General features: G+C 38.5%; 1 protein-coding gene across 3 annotated transcripts; it reads left to right on the forward strand.

Moving 5' to 3' along the window:
- Positions 1–4,592: 4,592 nt before the first annotated feature.
- CD274 (CD274 molecule) lies at positions 4,593–16,530 on the forward strand. 3 transcript variants are annotated; one of them, XM_084224949.1, is made up of 10 exons: positions 4,593–4,736; positions 5,527–5,731; positions 6,729–6,775; positions 8,795–8,863; positions 9,555–9,905; positions 10,351–10,632; positions 11,828–11,938; positions 13,479–13,529; positions 14,482–14,547; positions 15,525–16,530. In XM_084224949.1, the coding sequence occupies exons 4-10, from the start codon at positions 8,809–8,811 to the stop codon at positions 15,545–15,547; spliced, it is 939 nt and encodes a 312-aa protein (XP_084081075.1). In that variant the 5' UTR covers positions 4,593–4,736; positions 5,527–5,731; positions 6,729–6,775; positions 8,795–8,808; the 3' UTR covers positions 15,548–16,530. The 3 variants fall into 3 exon arrangements, with proteins under 3 accessions (XP_084081075.1, XP_084081073.1, XP_084081074.1); XM_084224947.1 differs by lacking the exon at positions 4,593–4,736 and adding an exon at positions 5,015–5,139; XM_084224948.1 differs by lacking the exons at positions 4,593–4,736; positions 6,729–6,775 and adding an exon at positions 5,015–5,139.
- The last annotated feature ends 1,607 nt before the right edge of the window (positions 16,531–18,137 follow it).

The raw sequence follows: 18,137 nt of genomic DNA on the forward strand, positions 1-18,137 counted from the left end.
CGCGGCACGCAGCGCAGAAGACATGAGACGGGGACGCCAGCGAGCCGAGAGAACCGGGTGAGGATGAGGAGAGCCGCCCCCGGCAGGAGCCTGTCCTGGGTCTCGCCCCTTGTTCGTCCCTTCCCCATCGGCCCCTCCTCGGCTATAGAAACTATCTCAAGAAATTTGAAGAAATCCATCCCATATGAATAGACATACAGGCTCTGGTAGGCTCTCCACTCGGGGGTGATGCATCTAGGGATGTAAATCAACAAGGAAAATAATTAAAAATGCCTTTGTTGCTTAATGCTTCTTGTCTTGCTCTGCCTTTCATCCTGTGTCAGAATGTTTTCATCATCCGTAATTACAGGCTGGCTTTGAAATCCAAAGAAACTAAATTTTCATACTTTAAATACCGAGTCAGAAATTATGCTCTGTCAGGTGGTCTTTAAAACAGTGATACAAATAAGTGCTAGAATTACAAAATCACAGAATATTCTGAGTTGGAAGAGACACACAAGGATCATCAAATCCAACTCTTAAGTGAATGGCCCATATGGGTATCAAATCTACAGCCCTGATAACATTAACAGCATGCTCTAATATCCAGAATTCTTTTGGCACTAAAGAGTATCACATTCATTTTTCCAACTTGGGTCACTGAGGATACACAGCACTTCGAACACTAATTTGACATCTTGTCTTACTGCAAGAATTATTATTTTTCCAGAAACAGTCTACTTCTTCAATCTGCTGATACCTTGACCTGCAAATGCTGTTTTTGACAATGCTTATTTTCTAAATTCAGGCATTTTCCAAATAGTTTTGTTTAAAAAGAATACTGAGAAGATAGCTGTCTTCCCATTTTTCCTCCCTTTTTTTTTGTCACTGGTAGAGCAAAAATGAGAAAAAAGTAAGGAAAAAATTAGTTTTCTCTTGTGGAAACTTGCTTAGCGTTTTTACTTGAAGTAAAAAACTTGAAGTAAAGAACTTTCAAGAACTTGAACTACTCTAGTGATATTTTGAAAATGCCTGTGACTTTTTTAAGTATTCAACAAGTATTTAATTTCTTCCTCGGATCTCTGATGCAGAAAGAGAACCAGGGGAGAAATCTATTGGTATACTCCAGCTCCACGCAAGATGGCACTACTGCACTAGCAGCCACTGACAGGTATTTAACGACACTTCGTCAGAGAGAACTGAGACTGGTGGGTGTCTCACTGATAAATTTGTGAGAATATAACATTCTTTCAAAGCAGGTTACCAAAGACACCATCCATCTTCACCCACTGAGCCCCTTGCAAACAAGCAAATCATTCTGGTCTACTCAAATTTTTCCTTGAGGAGAAAGGAGTTTCAGAGTGCAGTAGATCTCTGTAGTCCAGCCCTGGCAAACCTCTGTTTTACAGATATCTACTTTCTATGGAGGAGTTAGCCTGATGGGGCAGCAGATTTCAATAATATAGGAACAGATAAGGGAGAGGTGGAGGGGCAGAACTGTAACATTGCTGGAAAAACGGTACAGGTTTCTGAAGAGAGGATCTAGGACTTAAGGAGTGGCAGAGAGAATGGAGACTAGTTTCCATAGGGCATAAGAAACACTAATTCTTGCCTGTGGATGTAGCTCTGGTTTGAGCTCCATCAGACTTCAAACATTGGCAGGAACCCACTTGCAGCAGGGGCCGCAGCTCTTGCCTCTCTTTGTTGGTACCACTTGTGTCTCTAGACATGAACTGAATTATGTCATTTCACTGATATTGTAAATATTCATGGCACCACACTGGGGGGGGGTATAACCTCTCCTGCTCAAATTCCCAGTCTGTCAGGTCATGGTATGGAGAGGAAAAAATCAGACAGCATCATATATTGCACGGTGCAATATATGTTAGATTGTCAGCATTTCTGAAAGAAGGCAGTATTTCTCGAGTCCAGAAAGCAACAGGTATTGCTGCCATTACAAAAGACTCATGCAAAGTCATAAAGACATTTCAAAGTAACACAAATCTGGCATCCATTAGATAGGCAGTCATGTCCCCATGTCCTCTTTGTTCTTGTCATATTTTTAAAGATAATATAAAGGCATATTTTCTCCACAAACAGCTGGTCCAAAAATGATTCAACCTTGGAAATGTTGACTGCGATACACAACAACAAAAAAAGTCAACTATAAACTGAAATAGTTATAATTTGAGCCGATGCAGATATTTATTAGGTAATTCTGCGGTCCTTTTTCTTCCTCAGATGATGAGGAAGAAAAAGGAATGCAGAATTAGAATCAGAAGAAATATTTGAAAGAAAGCAAGTGTTCTTCCTCTTATCTTTATATGTAATGCACTTGGATGTATCAGTTTGAATTTTACCATAATGACTTGAATGTTAAAATTCATTATTCTCTTCAATTATATAATCCAGATTGAGAAGGAAACATATTATGCTAGAGATAGCCTGTAGAAGAGTATCTGGAAAGTAGGCTGTATCTGTATCAGTCTGCCTGATTGATTTCATTAAATTTGAAAGATTATATACAAAATTGAATTCCAAAATCTATCAATCAAAATAGTTAGTCTGAAAGAAATGGAAGAAATAAATTGAAGATCAAGGTCCTGAATTTAGCAAGCCAATTTCCTTTTTTTTCCACAGTATATTTACATAAGTATGCCAGAAGTGTACTAACTGTAAACATAGATGACCACAAGACATTTTAATCCCATAATAACAAATTCTTTAACTTGTAACAGTAACTTTTCTTTTTAGGTTTTAGGAATGAATGTTTAGCAAAACAATCCAAATTTCTAATATTTTACATTAATGAAGAAAGATGATTGCAAACTTGTAGATGTTTACCTGTTTTTTTTTTGTTTTATTATTTGGCTTTTGAAAATAGGAATTGTGTAAAGGAAAATCCTAGCAGCTACACAGAACTAAGATAAGCCTGTAGCTTTGACACAGCATTTTTTGTTTCCCATAGGGGAAGTCCCTATGTTATCTGGTCTTCTTAGTTAACTTAAAGCATTTATCATAAACTAGAAGCTTCCACTTCATTCTGGGAATGTTTTTGTAGTAATTTTTTGTTCTTACTGGAAAGAAACTTCACAGCTTGGCTTATGATTATTTTGTCTATTTCATGACTCTTTTGTAACTCATGCATACCACATAGCTGTGTAAGTAAATTTGCCATTTACAAATGCCGTGTTTATTGCTAAACAATTTGAAGCTTATTAAAATATGAGCTTCCTCTAAGTCCTTTATTTGGGCTCCTACCTGCCTTGAGACCTCTGTGCTTCTCTGTGCTTGTGGAGATATGTCTCTGTTAGGCTGATATCCTCTGGGAAGGGCCTGGAAGCAGCAGGGACAGAAGTCTTTGTCTGTCTGGAGGTACATGTGAGGGGTGTGCAGAGGAGTTTTTATTGCATAACCTAATATTTACATCCTTCTTTCTGAGGGACTCATGTTGTATGTTTTTGGAAGATTTGAACACAATTAAACCGATTGCTGTTAAACACCTGCACATCAATGTGCTGTATCAAGAGGAAGCCTGATGGCTTCCAGGTAGGAATTCCTGTGGTTTCTCAAACACCTGCTGGCTTATGGCCCACAAAACCATTAACTTCCTACTGCAGGTGGCAGTGCCTGATGCTTAGGGTTTAGAAAGCACAGAGGTTTAGGTGTCCTTCCCCTCCTTCAGTACACATCTCTGAGACGTGTGTGCTACCACGGATCACAATTTTCTATTTGATTTATATTTTACCCTGTAAATACACTCATTAGTAAAATGCTCTCACAACTGCTCTTTGGTTCTTTGGTAATGTCCTGAGTAATATTCTTATTTCAGGGTTGCTTTCTCGCAGAAAAGTTATGGGTGAGATCTTGTTAGAGTTATGTTTCATATAATAAGAAATATTATCACAGCAAAAAACCTATACATAACATTGCATGTCCAGATTGTATTATCATGTTATTAAATTGGAGGTTGTTTCCCAGAAGGCTCTTTAAGTGGCAGGGAACAGAAGCAAATAAATTGCTTCCTTGTCTCTGGAGAAGCAGAACATAGTTCCTGTAATTTATGGATACCCTGGATACTGTGTCATTTCCAGTCCTTTGACAAGAGTCATCCTCCGCATGAGTATCGGTCATGCAAGGCATCCGTTTAGAAAGTGAATAAATGATCTCACCAAAAAGAAATGTTAAAAAAGAAAGGATAAGGAAAAGGCGAGGGACACAGGGCGAGGTCGGGGTACTGATGTCGCTTTTGGTTTTGTTTCTTAGAGCTCACGGCTCTCGGGAACAGAGAAGCTGCCCAGAGAACTCCCTGCTCCGCCACGGCTGCAGCGCTGGGAAACGTGAGGCGTAAGAGCACGGCGCTGGGGGTTTTCGGCACGGATTTCCGCGAAGGGCCGCGGCCGGCAGCAGTTCCCGGCAGGGCCACGGCGGGCGCACCCGCAGCGGGGGGGCCGGGGCCGGGGCCGGGGCCGGGGCCGGGGCCGGGGCCGGGGCCGGGGCCGGGGCCGGGGCCGGGGCCGGGGCCGGGGCCGGGGCCGGGGCCGGGGCCGGGGCCGGGGCCGGGGTGTAACACACCTAGTCCGACCGAGGCCTGGCCGAAATGCGGCGGGGGACGCTCCGCACAGCTTCGGCGGAGAGAGTCCCCGGCGGGGAGGAGCCGCCCGGCAGGGAGGAGCCGGACGGCAGCTCTGTGGGGCGCGGGGCTGCCGGCGGCCGCCGTCCGTGCCGGTGCTGCGCCGACCTCGTCCCGCCCGGAGGTGAGAACGGGCCGGCGGCCGCCCCAGCCTGCCCGGTGCGTTGTCCCTGAAGGCGTCAGCTTGGGAATGCCCGGTGGCAGGCAGGACTGAGATAGGTGTCTAGGAAGTTTGTTGCAAAAGAGGTGAAAACCCCCAAAACTCAAACTCCACCACAGAACTGTGTGTGTGTATAGTACAATGTGCATGTATAGTACAATGTTCATGTAGATGTGTATGTGTGTGTGTGTATATATATATATATATATATATATATATATATATGAGTGTGTGTGTATAAATAACAAAATTAGACAATAAGAACAAAAAGAAACTCAACAAAACAAAACGACAAAACGCCACCTGTCCTGGTCTTTTTTTTTGCTGCTAAAAATTTACAAGGAAAATGCAACCCTGTGACCTCAAGGTAAGCATTGAAAAGGCAGAAACTAATTTCCTGACATTTAAAGTTCACTACATTGAAAGGTGGCTTCTCTGATCTCACAGTATTTTATAAATGTGTTTCAGTTTCTCTCTGTTGCACCTTTTTTTTTTTTACTTCTTTACTGACACAATATAATTTAGCCTGTTTTTAAGAGCAGAAAAAAAAAAACAGTGGAAATTAACATTTATCAGTCTCACCTACTGCGAATGTCCACCCCCTCAATCTCCTAAGGTAGTTTCAGGTTGTTACAACCTAAGTGTTACATTCAGCTATTTTATATACCATGGTTTCCACATTCATCTCACACATCAAGTAAAAACATTAACCTTAATCAGTTTTGTACATTACGTGTTTTTTCTTCCATGACAGATACTGTGAGCAGGCTGTCAAGTGGAAAGAAGAAAACAGTGAAAATTTTTAGAGCACTCATTTTACAATATTTTAACTCCTCTGAGAATTTCAACCTTTTTCTGATGTATGTGAAGACAAGAGAATGGATTTACACTGAAACATATGTTTAGAGTTGTATTTTGTGCTGTTGACTCTGTCCTCCCTCTACAGTATACAAGTTAATGTAAGTACATCCTTTTTTTTCTAATGCTTGAGGGGGGAGGGGGGCTCTCTATTCTTAAAGGACTTCTAGAATCAAGAAAGTGAAAAAGACAGTACTCTCTATTTTTTGCTAACATTGTACATAGAATTAAGAACTTTTTTTTCACTACATAGTAGCAAGACAATGGCCTTCACTGTGTCCAAATCTTGGGAAGAGAATATCTGTGTCTGCAAGAGGAGGGTAGGAAAGGCTTTTCCTGTTATTCTTACATTACTTCTATTCCTATGACCTCTGCAGACATGAGAAAACTGTGTAGAAAGTTCTAATTGTTGTTAGCAGCTTTTTGGCATGGCTTGAGATTAATAATCTAGGGACCCTGAGTTTGTGTAGGTGGATGACCACTTGGTGTTCCAAGGACTGGTGCTCACACATACCTTTGATTAGATTATGTGTTTCTTAAAATGCCCATGGCATTTTATGTTCTAACTTTTGCAGTATTTGTGTGTTTGGTTACAGTGAACCACTGTTAGCAATACAGAATTTTCCCTGCTGGGGAACTTTCCAATAATGGGGAAGTTTCCTAAAGTAGGTGTAGTCACAACATTTAAGTTGTCACATGAAGTCTTTTGACAAAGAGTTCTGGTTTTTCCTGTCTTTTTCATTTGATTGTGGCAGAAACATGCAGCAGCAGTACTGAGGAGCAATTAGCACAGTTTAGAATAAACTTTGCTTTTAAAAAGTTATTTGCCACAGACGTTTGAAGCTGGCAAGAGGACAGAAAGGGTAGGTACTCTAAGCTCTAAGCTCTAAGCTCTAAGAAACATTGTGGTAGGTACTGTAAGAAAAACAGCAAGCTTTAGTAAAGGGCTTTGATTGATGTCAAGATCTCAAACTGACCCAGAGGATTCTTCTGCTCAGGATAAAACAGGAGAAGGTTCTATGATGGTTATTGCAGTGGTTTTCTTTTTTCATGCGCACCTGGATTTGACCTGGACCTACATTTTTTTCCCTCTGAAAGTGAAAAATTGAGTACAGAAGCAAACTTTCTCAGTCTTGAGGAAATTTGTAAGTAATAGTCATACTTCTTTTGTGTATTGTAAAGCTCGTTTTCCTCTACAGTGGGAGAAAGCATGCTAATAAGTGTCAGCAATTGCAGGACATAAACATGGGTCTTAGGACTGTAAAAGCTAACTTGTTGCCTGTCTTCCAGGAGTTAATCAGAGCACCCCTCCTGGAGATCATACCAATACCCAGTTTTCCTGTCAAAAAGGTGGATAGGGGTTGCAGGCAGGAGTATGGGTATCTTACAGTATCCTGACTGTAGAGCACATACTGTTTGTTCCAAGCAGTCTATGAGTTCAAGCAGTCTGCTTTGTTTCGAGCAGTCTACAGCCTCTACTTTAAAAAAAATGGAAAGTATTTTGAGTCTGAGTGTGCTGCAACTCTGGTCATTCTGATAGGGGGAGTGCACAATACCCAGTCAGTCACAGAGGTAGGTTTGTCTCTAGAATAAGGGTGATTATGGCACATTTATGTGATGGGTATACCTCTACCTTGTTTGAGAAGCTTTCCTTTGGAGCTTAGTTGGTGGTCTGGAGTGCTTGTTACTCTAGCAGGGGAATCTGATGTATCCCCGTTCAGAGAAGCTCTTGGCGACCCACAGGACTGGGCTGCAATGTTCTAGTGCTTTCAAAGGCATCACTTGTGGCTGAGGAGTAAGTCTGGTACCTAACCACTTTATGAAGCCTAGGAATTATGAATTAATCAGATCTTGCACCCTGAGAATCTTCTTTGTATTTTTCCTGTGCCTGTTTTCAGACTATGCTTACATTGTTAACAATGTAGTGGATTGCCTTCCTTTCTCAGCTCCATATGCATTGCTTGCTGCAAATCAGCTGTTGGGATCAGGCGGCAGCAATCTGAGGAAAATAAGGAGCTTGAATCAAATTGTTAGAAAGACTCTATTTTCCTAAAGCCACAATACTGTAAGGGCACATGTGTCTTATGAATTCAAGACAAAATTGTTTTTTCACTATCATCTTGAAGTTGACAATCAGAGAAGGAAGGACGAAACATAAAAATTGTGAAGAATGGCAGTCAAGATAGAATTTCATCAGTTAGGAAGTGTCATGAGCATTACATTTGCTACTTTCTTACACAGATTCTGAAACTACCACTAGAAAACAGCTAAAGGCAATCCTTATTTTGGTGGATATTTGTGGGGCCAAAATTAGAACTTTATTTTTTAAAAAATTACTATTTTCTGTATTTGTCACTTAAAATACAGACTTACCAAAAGCAGTGGGTGTGTGAAGATTAAATGTATGAGTTGATACTAATAAGCATTTTAAAATATTAAAGTGTTGTGTAGGACTATAAAGCCTATGTCAGTAAAGAGGGGAAAAACTTCTGACAGAAATGCGAAATGACTTTTGTATTCAGACGTAAAGCAGCAGAAATTCAAGGCGATAGATTCTGCTTGTAGGTTGACTGGTTTTGTCACTGTTTTACAATGGCACAGTTGTGTGAACAGTTGATTCATAGTTGTTATTGCATAAATATGCATTATGAGATGAACTACTGCATGAATTGTTTTCACAATATATGTAACTTTGTGAGCCTTTTGGTGTGTACTGTGGGATCAGGGTAAAAAAGCAGTGTTTATGTTAAAATAAAGTGAACAGGTGGGAAAGAACAAAGTTCTATTTCCTGCACTGACAGTATAGAAAATTCTTTCATTCTCCTAATGGGAGCAACATTCCCTGCTATAGTTAGGGGTACAACTGGGTATTTGTGACATATGGGTATTTGAGTGACTTACTCACTTATCAACAGATGATGATTCAGCAATCTGTCAAGTACACATATTTAAAGCAAATAAAGTAAGATGTTTTTCCTGGACCCACCCATGCAGGAAGATTTCTGCCTGATTATCTAGTGGGTGCAGTTTCATCCTGTTTTTAAATAGGGTGGAATTCAGTGTCACCTATCCAGTTCTTTGTGTGGATTGCTATAAAGTATATTTGACAGTGCAACTCAGAAAATGAGTATTTATTTATATTTGTCTATTTTTTATTGGTTTAGGTTCCATCTGCATCATGGGAAGGCCTTTGTTTTTGTATGTATTTTTATTCTACTGGCATTTCCTAAATGGTAAGAAGCCATAAAAAGCAGTAGAACTATTTTAGTGTGTTTTCTTTCATTGTACAAGCACAGAAATGTTAATTTCTCCAGTTTTCCTTCAGCTGCTAGCATTTGAGGTTTTTTCCCTTAATGTTTTAAGTGAAAAAGTCTAAGCATGGCTTTACATTAAACTAGATGCATGTATTTTGATATGGGGCCAGGTTAAAATCCCTGTCAGTGTTCCAGCAGAGGCAACATTTCAAACAAGGTATCATTAGCATTACACCAAAGGTTTTCTAGGCTCTATCAAACCTGAGAAATGTTGTGTATTCTTTAACATTATGGATTAAAAAAATTGGCATTTATATAAACAGAATTTTTCCCATTGGAGGCACTAACAACTGCCTGTTATCATGCAGTGTTTTCTCAAAGCAACAGCTGAGGGGCTGTGCATATACAGTTCACTGTTTTTAGTACAGCATCACACAGCATCACAGCACAAAGCAGGTGTCTACAGATATGAGTGCCCATTGTGTGTGTGTACAGCAGAGGTCTTGTGTTTTGTCACACACTTGGACAACTACATACCAAAATGTTTGACTTTTCAGACCAGAGCAGATACTTTGGTCCTTAAAATTTCCTGTGGATATGGTAAGACATGACTTTAAACATTAGGTGTATTATTTAAAAACTAAGTTTTCTTCCAAATTTTGTTTTTCAGCTTTATTTACTGTTGAAGCCCCTCAGTCACTCTGGATTGTGGAACGTGGAAACAATGTGACCATGGAATGCACATTTCCAGTGAATGGGAAATTAGAGTTTAGAGATTTAAGTGTCAGCTGGGAAAAGAAAGATGAGTTGAAGCAGGTTTATATACTTCACAAAGGAGAGGAAGACTTCAAAAATCAGCATAGTGACTTTAGAGGAAGAATAAAATTGTTGAAAGAGAATCTGAACTTGGGACAATCTCTCCTTCAAATCACTGATGTGAAGCTCAGAGATGCAGGGGTTTACCGCTGTGTGATTGCCTATGGGGGAGCTGACTACAAGACAATCCATCTGAAAGTTAAGGGTGCGTGTGCTACTACCAGAGTTTCAATACTCTGATACTCTTAAAAGATTTCAGAAGAGACCCTGAAGTAAGATATATCTGGATTAGCAGTTAAAGAAACCTCAGGAGCTGTCTGATGGTGCTTGTGCAGCTGTGTAACCAGGCACTTCTGTTTAGGTTGAATTCATGTTCTGTTCTTTAAATCTGCCATGACATGTAAGGAGTCTTGTAGAGTACATGTGTAAAGAAAAGACCATAAAGCCTAGTGAGCTTTCTAAACCACATCATATTGTAATAGATCCTGTACCTCCAGTTACAGACTCAATAGTGTTACTTACTTTTCCTGTCAAAATCCAAGCTGAAACTTGACCCTGGGGGCTGGGGAAAAAGAAAAGGTATCTTTCATTTAATACAGGCTGTTCTTCTAGCTTCCTATTGGTAATGATTTTTTTTTCCAACTGTTTAGCTCCTTACAGAATTATAAACCAAGGAGTGGTGAGCACAGGACGCAACGAATGGAAGTTGACATGTCAGTCAGAAGGATACCCAGAAGCTGAAGTGATATGGCAAAATAGAAACTACAAAGATTTGACTTATAAGGCAAGCACAAAATTTGAAACTACAAGTGACCAGTTGTACCGTGTGACAAGTACCCTTACAATCAAAAGTGGAATTGATGAGATTTTTTACTGTATATTCTGGAATAAAGAGCTGCAAGAAAATACAACTGCCATTTTACACATAGCAGGTAACACTTCTAAATTTCATTTATGGTAATACACTTCAAAGTGCTAATGTAATTTTGTCCCAGTCAAATCAGCTGTGATTTGTTTCTCTTTCCAAATTTTGAAGAGGCTAGAAAGAAATACCGGTGTCATTAAGTTTTGTTATTAATGTATACTTTCACCATACTAACATGTTCATCATGCATGTATGGTCAGAATTTAAAGACAGGAATTTTATGTGACCTGCAGGTATCTGGAAATTGAATCTAAATGTTTAAAAAGTTCTGTTATTTGGAAGACATGCAACTCAGCACCTGGAAATTAAATCCTTCCATCTTCCAAGAGTATTCGAGTTTGTTGATGATTACTGTCACATAAACTTGAACAATATGATCTTTTCCTGCCACTACAGCCTTTGCTTTGAGCATATTTAAATTTAAGTAATTGAGCACAGATTTTTTTTCTCATAAAGTCAGAATTGAAGGAAAACTCATAAATGGGCAAGACCAATATGAACTAACTAACTAAACCCTTCAACTGAGCAGCTCCTCTGCTGCTTTTGCTTTTAATTATTAATTTCTGTATTGTAACCTGATATGTTTTCAGCCAGACTGGAGACCCAATCCAACTCAAAAATAGCATTTCTCTTTGTCAGACTGTTACTCAGTGAGGTCATTTCCCTGGTTCAGTTCACCACCTAGTTTTAAAAACACCTGTGCAGTCACACTTTTTGGACATGACAAGGGTTTGAAACAGGCATGTTTAGAGTGAGAAAACTAAGTAATTCTTTCAATGGGCAAGTTTGATTTTAACAAGAAAAATATCTGGGCTTCAAGGAGACCACTTACCCTTTGCATTTACAGCAGTCATTACCAGATGAAAGGAACTGTGTCCGCTTTTCAATTACCTTTTTTCCTTTAATCCTGATGGGAAACTAAGCCAGATGTAACACTTTGACAAGCAGAATTCTGATGGGATCAAAGGCACTATCACATAGAATGCAGAAAACAAAAAAAAAATTAATATGTTCTATCTTCCCACCACCTTATTTGAAAAAAGTGTTATGTGCACAATTAACGACTGACCTTAGACACAATCTGTAATGCTGTTATCATGTCTTAATTGCTCACAGCAAAAATAATACAGTGAAAATGAAAGGCAAAGGGAGGATCCTATGCAATTATGTAATGTCTTATCCCCCACCTGTTTTTCTTGGAGATTCAACTGATGGCATTCTCCAGACTGAGAGCAGACGCTTTGTTGGAGCAACTCTCATTGCTACTGCTTTTGTTGGATCAGTGCTTCTATTTCTGCTCTGCATAATAAAAGGTTTGCAAATTATTTATTTTAGAGTATCGCAGTTGTTATCAATCTGCTCTGTTAATTCATCCTCGTTGAGTGGAGAGAGTTTTTTACCATATCATTTCTTTATCTTTCTTTGCTGGACTTGAGTAGATTCTAGCAAATTGACAGAGTAAAACAGGTTATCAGCCCCTCACAAGTCCTACTTAGCCATGCATGTCTGTTAATCTTTCTTATAGGTAAGGATGTAAGCAGTAAGATTAGTGTCTAACCTATTGCAACATCAAAGCACTTATTATTACCTACTGGAAATTGGAGGTTCCTGTTCTGTGTCCTCCCTTTTGTCTGGGGACTAGAATGCTGGTAGCAGACAGGATACTGGTGGCTTTTTAGTGGTTCTTTTTTGCATTCTCTGAAAAATTTCACAGAACTGTGAGAGCACCTGGTTTTTTAAGTGAATATTTCATTGATTTCCTTATTAAGTTTTGAGCTTTCTCAGTTCACTTCCTGAATTAATATTGGATATTTTCAGCATTGGCAAGTTAAAGCATTGGCAATAATTTGTTTTCACTTGCTAGCCAACAAAATAAAAAGTTAAAGAAATAATTTGTAGGTTGTCTGAGTATGAAAAGACTAGAGCTATCACCCAAAATTAAGAAAAAAAAAAGGTTTTAAACTTGTTACTTAAACTGAAAGAAGTACTGTTAATTTCTTTTTCTTTCATAGGTTGGGGGGGGGAGGAGGGTGGCTATGGAAACATCCTGAAAGAAGTACTCATAAGCTTAACAGGCTTGCAGGTGATTCTAACAGGCTGCAAGAGGACTGTAGAAATCTTGCAAGTATAAGAATATACTTGCCCTAAGAACTTAATAGGAATAGGAGGAGAACATGAAAGTGGAAGAAGGGACAGCAAAATCCTTGACTGCTCAGAAGAATCCCACTGGGGATTTCATTGAAGGTCAGAAGTTTCCTAGGTTGCCTGACTAATATTTATTGTTTGTGTGTGTATGTGATAATACACATCACATTAGCTTTCATATCTATCTATATATACACACATACACATGTAAGTGTGTGTGTTTGATAAACTACAAGTTGATTCAAAAGCTAAACTAGTGGCAATAAGTTTTTGCCTTAAATCCTAAGCTGCCCTGGGTTACTGGACAAATTATTTTTTCAGAACAGAATCTTTCCAGAATGTGAGCATTTTTCCCCTCAAAAAGCATTGAGAAGATGATCCCCTTTCTGTTCCCTGTTTTCTGATATGTTCAAATTCTGGGTGAAAAGATGCAATGGGAAACCATTTGAACAAGTATTTTCCAGTGATGTTAGTGCATAGTATCAGTGGAGTTCCAGCTTAGAAACAAGAAAGGAAGTTGGAAAGGAGACCAACAGACTGGGATTACTGAAGAATTTATTTTAAAGTTTTGGAAGAAATTTAGTGTTTTGAGAACAAATGATTGAACTATGTAGTGTCTGCCCCTCCCACCAATGTGTTTAAGTGCCTCATTAGATCTAAAGCAAGTATTTTGGGTTGGTTTTAATTTTTTTTTTTGTTTTCTTTCAGCTAGATCAAATAAGGGCAACAGACCACCTGTGGCAAGTCCATCAATAGCAAGTATGTACATATGAGATAAATCTAGCATAGTGTGATTCTTGTGGAAATAATTGCTTGAGAATTAACTTCATAATGGTGACAACTAAGTGGAGATTTAAATTCCATTTTGATTTTGCTTTCTTCATTTCATTTACATAACAACTATAAATTACAATTGAAGAATGGCTCTTCATGACTATGTCATCCTTTGAAAGGAAAATGTGAAAGAAAAGCATACTTGTTCCAGGAACTGATGCACTCCTGATATGCACACGGAAAGGACAGAGCAGTATGCTGTGTTTTGGAAAGTCTGCAATAGGATGGGGCAGGCTCCCTGGAACATAATACCTCAGGATGGCATCACATTCTGATGTGCAGACTTCTTGCTGCAATTCGAACTGCACTGGCACATTCCTCTGTTTTCTCCAGTATCATAGCATGCATTTGAGGGTCTTTGTCACAACATTCTTGACAGACAGTTTGGCCCTGTTCAGAGAAACTTGGGGAAACTTTAGTTTCTGTGTTGTGGTATTAATGCTATTTACTATGAGCAAAGCTCAGTGGAAGGCCAGTACCACCATGACAGGTGGTACTGAAGGAAATGAAGAAAAGAGCAAAGAGACTTAATATTTACAGCAGGAGAGAAGAGATTAAAATCCTTTTGCTGCCTCTCAAGATGGTTACTGGCTGACATTTTTAATTTGTGGTAAGGGTTTTGGAGACTACCACAAATTAAACTTCTGTGTGAAAACTGGTTCATGCAGGCCATTGGCATTTTTCCTAAGAAAAACTCTCTTGAGAATACCTGCCCAAACAGACACAGCATTTGGTGTTAATCTCATTCCTTGCTCTGGATTCAAGTCGCTCTAGACCCTGAGTCGACTGAGGTGGCAGTTTCTAACACAGATCTATCAGTATAGGAAAAGTTTAAGCTATGCTCACTGCTGCGTGTATGTATGTCCTTTGCTTACAGAACTGTCAAAAGATAAGAATACACAAAACTGCAGAGATGCTTCTTTTGAAGACAGAGAGCTGAAATGTAAGTATAAATGATGAAGGAAAAATTAGTAGCAAATTTTACACAGCATAAACCATCCCTGGTGACTGGAGCATTGATTCAAGACTGGTTTATTTAGCCTCTTGCTTCAACAGACAGAGCCTTCCAGAGATAATACAGCCTCCCATTCTGTGTCTTACAAACTCACCATCATAACTCATTGTGTACTATTTGTTACATCAAATAATTAATCTGGTTTTTAAAATAGAAAGTAAAGATATACAAAGGAAAATGTTATGTGGAGAGATATAAAAACCCAAACCAGTCGCTTTTTCCAGCTTGCACTTTTGCTATAGAAAGAGTTGTTCATGCATGTCTATAAGGGTGATGATGGCAGTGAGGGAGGGGACAGGAACCTGTCACAGCCACTTGAGCAGGTCTCAAGCTTTGCGATTCTGTCTCAACAAAGCAAGAAAATATATGATGAAATATCTCAAATCTGTGAAACATCCTACGGTGTGGAACAGGAGGATGAAATTATTGAGGTTTTTTTCTCTCACTTTCTTGCTGACTTCTAAAGCACTTGCATTAATTGCATCCCAAATCCCTCCCTGCTACACTTTACTGCAGTAAACTTACAGGTAAGCCTGCTGGTCCTGCAGGTGTTGATCTCCAATCCAAAGACTTAGGGTCTGGGATATGCCACTGGGAATACTGACAGAGGGAGCACTAAATGTATTTGAAAGAATTTTAAAAGGTTTTAAACAACAGCACTCTCCCTATATTTGCTAAAGAGGACTTCCCAACAGTATGTTTGAACTACCACTTTTATTTCCTCCTATGATCATCTTTTCCTGTTTGATTTTTTAATTAATGTATTTTAGATCTTTAAGTTTGACAATGAAGGAAAGTTTTTGGTACCTTCAAACTCTGGGAAAGGGGTGCAAAACTGTGGAGTGTTCTGTGCCTTCATCATTTTGTAATTTGATAATTTTTTCATATAATTCTTCCCGTTACAGATATACAAATTGAGAAGACCTAGAGAGAGCAGGGGAAGACTTTTTCCCTCTATTCTGAAGATTTGTCCACTCAAATGTTCTGTGTTCTATATATTGAAGGGGATATTAATTTTTTTGTATTTATTGTGTGATGGCAGTCTTCTATATTGTTGTAACACGGGAAAAAATGTAATGAAGTTAAAATAATTATTATAGCATAAAAAAATATTGAATGCAGGCTTTTGTATATGTTACTAGATATTGAGGTATTTATTTAAATATCAAAGTTTCTACCTTCTCAAGTTTAGGCAAATGTGTCTTTCAAAGATTTCATTTAATTGAATGTATCTTTCAATTAAAGCACTTTAGGTCTATGACCATCATGAATTTCATAGCTAGCTCTTGATAGATCATCTTCTGAACCTTTTCTTCTTTCTTCACCTGAGCTCTCAATTTTCTGCACATAACTGGTTTTCCATAGTTTAAAGAATCTTTTCAATACTTTGATCCTCATAAAAGGTGCAACAAGACAAGTTGCCATACGTACAGGGCATTTTCATTATTAAAATACCCCATGCTCTCAGCTAAGCCTGAAAAAGATGATTTAAAACTCTTGGTAACTATGGTTTGGAAATTAAACAATACTAAGCTTTTTGATATTTTATTTGAACAGCATTTTGGACATTTAATTTCCTCATGATATTGCTGGCTACTGTTCACTGTCTTCTTACTTACAGTCTGGGAATAATATAATTCTTTGGACATTTAGGAAAAACAGCCCTTTCTTAAGATTACCATTTTGTTTTCTTGGAGATGGAAAAAGGAAAACCTACTTACTTCAAGGACATGAAATAACTGCACATGTGATTATATAGAAATGCTGAAGAAACCTGTTCCTGGACCCCATTGCATAAGTTATTGTTATGTTACATTTTGCTAAGTACATAGTCTTTTGGAGGGGATCACACACAGCTGAAAAAAATTTATTACAATGGTCTTCACAATTGTATTTTTTTAATAAAAAATTTTAAAAAAAATCTTTTTTTGTTTTTCTTGTGGTTTTTTCTGGTTTCCTCGACCTGTCAGCAGGTAGTGTAAGCTCTATTTGCATATTTCTGAGAAAAAACAGTATCTAAGATTTAGGTGTAGGAGAGAATCTACAGCCATGACCTCCCTCTAATGGCTCCTACAAAGAACAGATGGCAGAGGACTGGAATCTCATTGGGCTCAGGTTTTATTTTTTATTTGAAAATAAATAATGTATTGTGCAGTGTCAAGAATGTGGACACAGTCCTCATTCATAAATGCCAAAGCTTCACTGCTGGCAGTATTCAAACTAGCTAATGCAAGGTTCTGTTTAATAATCTCAGAAAGCTGTCCTCTTTAGTAAAATAGAGAAATGTCTCTCAGAATCATGATGGGGTTGGTCAACCACAGTTAAGTAAAATAGTTACTACAGAGTCATTTCCCTGATTCATTGCAGACCTTGTGTATTCTGATACTGATTCTTCCCATTTGAGTCTTCAAGGAGGAGATATTCAAGGTTCCTATGTGAACTTGAATATCTCCTCCTGCTTCCCAACATGCTTTTTGAATCTGGGTGTCATTGAAGGTAGTAGCCAAATTTTAATTATCTGCAGAGAGGTTTTTGAAATATCATTTGTAGACAAAGTACTGACTCAGCACAAAAATATAGAATCATATCACCACATAAATAATTCCCTTTCCAGACAAGATGACCTTTTCACTTTCTACTTCCTGTTTGAGACTGGACAAGTTGTGTGCATATTACAGTAAAAGTGAAGAAGTCTCCTCTTATTAGTTCTTATAAGCCTTTGCGAGGCAGTGCTTGCTTAGTGTTATGGAACTGAAGTTAATGTCTTTATCAAACTCTACTGTACAGCAGGAACTGTTACATTTCTCTTTTCCCAGTAGGAGAAAGGCCAAGTTACTGTTGAAAGTGCTGTATATCAGATGAGTAAGATTATGAAATGAGGGGATAAAAATAGAAATTCTTTAACTGAACCCTAACTTCTAAAATGACAGTGCTTGAATTCCTGAGTGCTTGATGGAAAGCATAAAATTTTGCTACTTCTTTAGAAAAGCAGGACATTTGGTGAATAACTGGTAAAGTGAAAAGCCCTGCTGTCACTAAATAAGCTCTTTTTTATACATATCTGAAATACAAAGCTGAACTTGTCTAACCTTATTTTAGAAATTAAGTATAATTTTTAGTATAATTAAAGTTTTCTGGCTTCACTTTTATGAATACAGGGAGACAGGCCCACATGTTTATCCTTCAATGCCATAAGTGGTTTCAGGTCAAGTATTTTCCGCTCAGAGGGAGAATACACATCAAAGTGAAAATAGAACACATTTAGTTCATGAGAACTGGGTAAGTGGAAATCCTTCCTATCCTAACACAAAAAATGTAGTTAAGCACTATATGTGTAATAACATTTTTTCCTTCCATTAAAAACATTTGCATGATGCTTCAGTGTTTTCGGATAGCTGGAAGACAAAATACAGCAGCAAGCAGGAGCAGACTTAGCTTCGGTAAGCTGCACTTTACTTTCTAGTAGCCAAGCATTATTAGATTTCCAAAAGTGCTCAGAAAAGCCTGGTTCATTGGCT

This window comes from Fringilla coelebs, assembly GCF_963513975.1.
Source record: "Fringilla coelebs genome assembly, chromosome: Z".
Taxonomy (NCBI): domain Eukaryota; kingdom Metazoa; phylum Chordata; class Aves; order Passeriformes; family Fringillidae; genus Fringilla; species Fringilla coelebs.

Bases quoted from the DNA above. Each gene is read 5' to 3' on its own strand.
- CD274 (XM_084224949.1), top strand. From the start codon at position 8,809: ATGGGAAGGCCTTTGTTTTTGTATGTATTTTTATTCTACTGGCATTTC. The intron at 10,633-11,827 runs GTAACACTTCTA...TTTTTCTTGGAG, and splicing joins TGCCATTTTACACATAGCAG to ATTCAACTGATGGCATTCTC. The intron at 14,548-15,524 runs GTAAGTATAAAT...TTCCCGTTACAG, and splicing joins TGAAGACAGAGAGCTGAAAT to ATATACAAATTGAGAAGACC.